Genomic DNA, 4,574 nt, shown 5'->3' with positions numbered 1-4,574 from the left:
CCTTCCCAGTTCAGGCCATGGGCCATATACACAAACCTAGGAGCCGATGGGAGATCCTCCCAGAGGAAACCTTCCCAGGAAATGCCATGGGTCACCTACAAAGTCTTAGGAGCTCAGGAGATACCTAACTAGGCCAGGCTATGGTCCAGCTACAAAGACCTTTGAGGCCAGGGGAGATCTTCCCAGAGGATAACTTCCCTGGCCATGCCAAGGGTCACCTAAAAAGTCATAGGAGCTCAGGAGATATCTAGGCAGGTGAGGCCATGGGCCACCTACAAAGGCCTATGAGGCTAGGGGAGATCCTCCCAGAGGATAACTTTCCGGGCCAGGCCATCGGCCACCTACAAAGACCTACGAGCCCATGGGCAAGCTTCCCAGAGGATAACTTCCCAGGCCATGCCATGGGTCTACTAAAAAGTCTAAATGCTGAGGAAACACCTAGCCAGGCCAGGCTATGGGCCACCTCCAATGATCTATGAGGCCAGGGGAGATCCTCCCATAGGATAACTTCCCAGGACAGGCCATGGGTCACTCACAAAGACCTATGAGCCCATGGGAGCTCTTCCCAGAGTACATCTTCCCAGGTCAGCCCATGGGCCACCTACAAAGACGTAGGAGCCCAGGGGAGAACTCCTCAGAGAATAACTTCACAGTGCAGGCCATGGGCAATGTACAAAGATCTAGGAGGCCATGGGAGATCTTCTCAGAGGAAACCTTTCCAGGCCAGGCCATGGGTCACCTACAAAGACCCACAAACCCATGGGAGCTCTTCAGAGAGGACACCTTCCCAGGCCAGGCCATGCGCCACATACACAAACCTAGGAGCCCATGGGAGATCCTCCCAGAGGAAAACTTCCCTTTTAATGCCTTGGGTCACCTACTAAGTCTTAGGAGCTCAGGAGATACCTAAGCAGGCTAGGCCATGGGCCACCTACAAAGGCCTATGAGGCCAGGGGAGATCCACCCAGAGGATAACTTCCCAAGCCAGGCCATGCGTCACCTACAAAGACCTCCGAGCCCATGGGACATCTTCCCAGAGGACACCTTCCCAGGCCAGGCCATGGGCCAACTACAAAGACCTAAGAATCCAGGGGAGAGCTCCTCAGAGAATAACTTCACAGGGCAAGCCATGGGCAATGTACCAAGATCTAGGAGTCCATGGGAGATCTTCTCAGAGGATACCTTCCCAGGCCAGGCCATTGGTCACCTACAAAGTCTTTGGAGCTCAGGAGATACCTTAGCAGGCTAGGCCATGGGCCACCTACAAAGGCCTATGAGGCCAGGGGAGATCCTCCCAGAGGATAACTTCCCAGGCCAGGCCATGCGTCACCTACAAAGACCTCCAAGCCCATGGGACATCTTCCCAGAGGACACCTTCCCAGGCCAGGTCATGGACCAACTACAGACACCGAGGCTCCCAGGTGAGATCTCCTCAGAAGATAACTTCACAGGGCAGGCCATGGGCAATGTACAAAGATTTAGGAGCCCAGGGGAAATCTTCCTAGAGTATACCTTCCCAGGTGAGGGAATGGGCTACCTAAAAAGACCTCAGAGGTCATGGCAGATCTTCCCAAAGGACACTTTCCCAGCTCAGGGCATGGGCCACCTACAAAGACCTATGCGGCCAGGGGAGATCCTCCCAGAGGTTAACTTCCCAGGCCAGGCCATTCGTCACCTACAAAGACCTGCGAGCCCATGGGACATCTTCCCAGAGAACACCTTCCCAGGCCAGGCCATGGGCCAACTGCAAACACCAAGGCTCCCAGGTGAGACCTCCTCAGAGGATAACTTCACAGGGCAGGCCATGGGCAATGTACAAAGATTTAGGAGCCCACGGGAAATCTTCCTAGAGTATACCTTCCCAGGTGAGGCAATTGGCTACCTAAAAAGACCTTGGAGATCATGGGAGATCTTTCCAAAGGACACCTTCCCAGCTCAGGGCATGGGCCACCAACAAAGAGCGATGAGCCGATGGGAGAACTCCTCAGAGAATAACTTCACAGGGCAGGCCCTGGGAAATGTACAAAGATCTAGGAGCCCATGGGAGATCTTCTCAGAGGATACCTTCCCAGGCCAGGCCATGATTGACCTACATAACCCTAGGAGCCCATGGGAGATCCTCCCAGAGGAAACCTTCCCAAGACATGCTGTGGGTCACCTACAAAGTCTTACGAGCTAGGAGATACCTAACCAGGGCAGGCCATGTGCCACGTGCAAAGACCTATGAGGCCAGCGGAGATCCTCCCAGAGGATAACTTCCCAGTCCAGGCCATGGGTCACCTACAAAGACCTCCAAGCCCATGGGACATCTTCCCAGAAGACACTTTCCCTTGCCAGGCCATGGGCCAACTACACAAACCTAGGATCCCATGGGAGATTCTCCCAGGGGAAACTTTTCCAGGCCATGCCGTGGGTCAACTACAAAGTCTTAAGAGCCCAGGGGAGATCTAATCAGGGGGTACCTTTCCATGCCAGGTCATGGGCCATCTAGGAAGACCTAGAAGCCCATGGGAGATCTTCCCATAGGATACCATCCCAGATCAGGCCAAAGACCTAGCAGCCCAGGGGAAGTCTTCCATGGGAGATCCTCCCAGACCAGGGAAACCCAGAAAGACCTAGGAGACCAGGGGATGTCATTCAGGGGAAGCCTACGCTCATGTGGCCATAAGGCAACAACAAACAGCTATGGGCTCAGAGACTGTCATTCCTGAGGAGTTTTTGCTGGAGTTTGCTACTGGGCAACAGAGTTAGACAGAAGACCAGAGAAGGTCTCTGGGCTGACAAAATGGTGCCCAGAGATGGTAACAAATCCAGGCAGCGTCTTCCAAGGCCTGTCCACCAGCTACTAACAGACACCACAAAGTCCAGCACATGTCTACTGTGACCTGAGCACCACTGTGAGTTCCCTGCACAACTGCAGCCCTTCTTTGTGGGTGTAAGGGAATTGGAACCATGAGGGACAAAAGTCCTGTGCAGTAGATGCTGGAATGTTGTGTGCATGGTGTCCTGGCACATTGATGTCCAGGAGAGGGCTGGCCAGTGGGGAGGTCCAGGGCACAGTGTTATCCCACAGCTCCTGGACTCATTTCTTCTCCCATCAGAGTAGAACCCTGTAACACAAGTATATGTGTGATCTGGATACAAAAGGTCAATGGGGTCATAAACATCCAAAGGATGGGCTGGCATGGCCCAATGCTTCCTGCTGGTGGATGAACACATAGCTGCACAAAGGACACTGCACTGGAGCAGGTCACTGGAGTTTTAGGACATTTTCTTGCACAAGACATTGGGGCTGTAAGACATCAGCAGGGGCCAGCTCAGCCATTGGGTAATGGTGGGAACAGAGGAGACTCCTGCCCGGGGTGGTAGAGAAGAAACACAAATGTCTTGGTGACCACACATCAGCCTTCACCCCTCACTCCGGGACTGTGTAGGCAGCAAATCCAGGTCTTGCTCCCAAAGAAATCGGGGCTTCATGTCCTCCTTCACCCAGTTCCTCGCTGCCCATCTCCCTACTTGCCAAGGTGCAAAGGCGCTATCCACACATTGTCGGGAACATAGGGGAAGGGACAGTGATACTGCACAACTTTCCTTCTGCATATCATGTATGTCCTGCCACTTCCCATCACTTTCACTCCTGCACCTAGATGTCCATGTGGCACTGCCCTGACTGTCCCTCCACCCCTTCTCCAACTCTGACACATCATGAGATTTCTAGAGCTGGGTTCACCAAAGACATCAGGACTTCCTACTCTGTCATTTGTGTCTCAGGCCAATACCCTGGGTCCTACAGTTCAGGAGCTGGGTCTCTGACCGGAGCCACATTGCAGGAGAGGTGGTGACCCTGACCACCCAGCTCTTCTTGCTCAGCAACCTGCAGCACATTCCTTCCTGGAGCCATTTTAACGGTGTCCCTGGGTGTCCCCCTGTGCGGACCCACCACAGGAGACGGACCCACCTCCAGAGGACGCACACCTCTTTTCTCATCTCTGCCAAGGGCCGGTGTCTCAGCTAACATGGGTGAATGCACTTTATGCAGGCAGTTGCCACCTGTGCTTGGCTAACAAACTGGCTTGTATCGGTACTGCTTCTCACGGTTCTCTCTCTCTGAAATTAGATTTCAGAGGGAAATCTAATTTCCCTCTGAAACTCACTTCTGTGCGGGGTTCTCCTGCCTCTCTCGAGGCAAACATCATACAGGAATGGGGAGTTCGGTCTGAGCTTCACCCTACAACCCTCCTCCTGGCTCCCGGTTTGGCCACTAACTCCATGTGTCTCCTCTGTCGAGCCACAGATTGGAAATCTCTCCAATGCGAGCCTCCCAGAAGTCAGGCCAGGATTGCCGGTGCAGGCAGTCACGTCACACTCCCTCACACAGTGGCTGGGGCACTAAACAGTAAACAGTAAACAGATGACAGAGAGATAAATGGATACATAGATAAAAAATAATGATAAGGAAATAGCCACTGATTTATTTCACTATGCGTATGAAGATTGTCCATAGGGTCTCCTTATGGAAGGCGGTGCTCAGGTTGTGGACCCAAGACGTGACCTCACTTCCTTGGCAACATGTC

At 53.3% G+C, this 4,574-nt stretch overlaps 1 protein-coding gene across 1 annotated transcript; it reads left to right on the top strand.

The window, feature by feature from the left end:
* Positions 1-632: 632 nt before the first annotated feature.
* Positions 633-2,179, top strand: LOC106147095. The gene is made up of 2 exons (XM_013506954.1): positions 633-1,066; positions 1,397-2,179. The coding sequence occupies exons 1-2, from the start codon at positions 923-925 to the stop codon at positions 2,177-2,179; spliced, it is 927 nt and encodes a 308-aa protein (XP_013362408.1). The 5' UTR covers positions 633-922.
* Positions 2,180-4,574: the final 2,395 nt, after the last annotated feature.

The sequence above is a fragment of the Chinchilla lanigera genome, unplaced genomic scaffold, assembly GCF_000276665.1.
Source record: "Chinchilla lanigera isolate Chin_1 unplaced genomic scaffold, ChiLan1.0 scaffold00117, whole genome shotgun sequence".
Classification (NCBI taxonomy): domain Eukaryota; kingdom Metazoa; phylum Chordata; class Mammalia; order Rodentia; family Chinchillidae; genus Chinchilla; species Chinchilla lanigera.
Note: the sequence above shows the minus strand (reverse complement) of the source record. Positions and strands in the feature narration are given on the sequence as shown.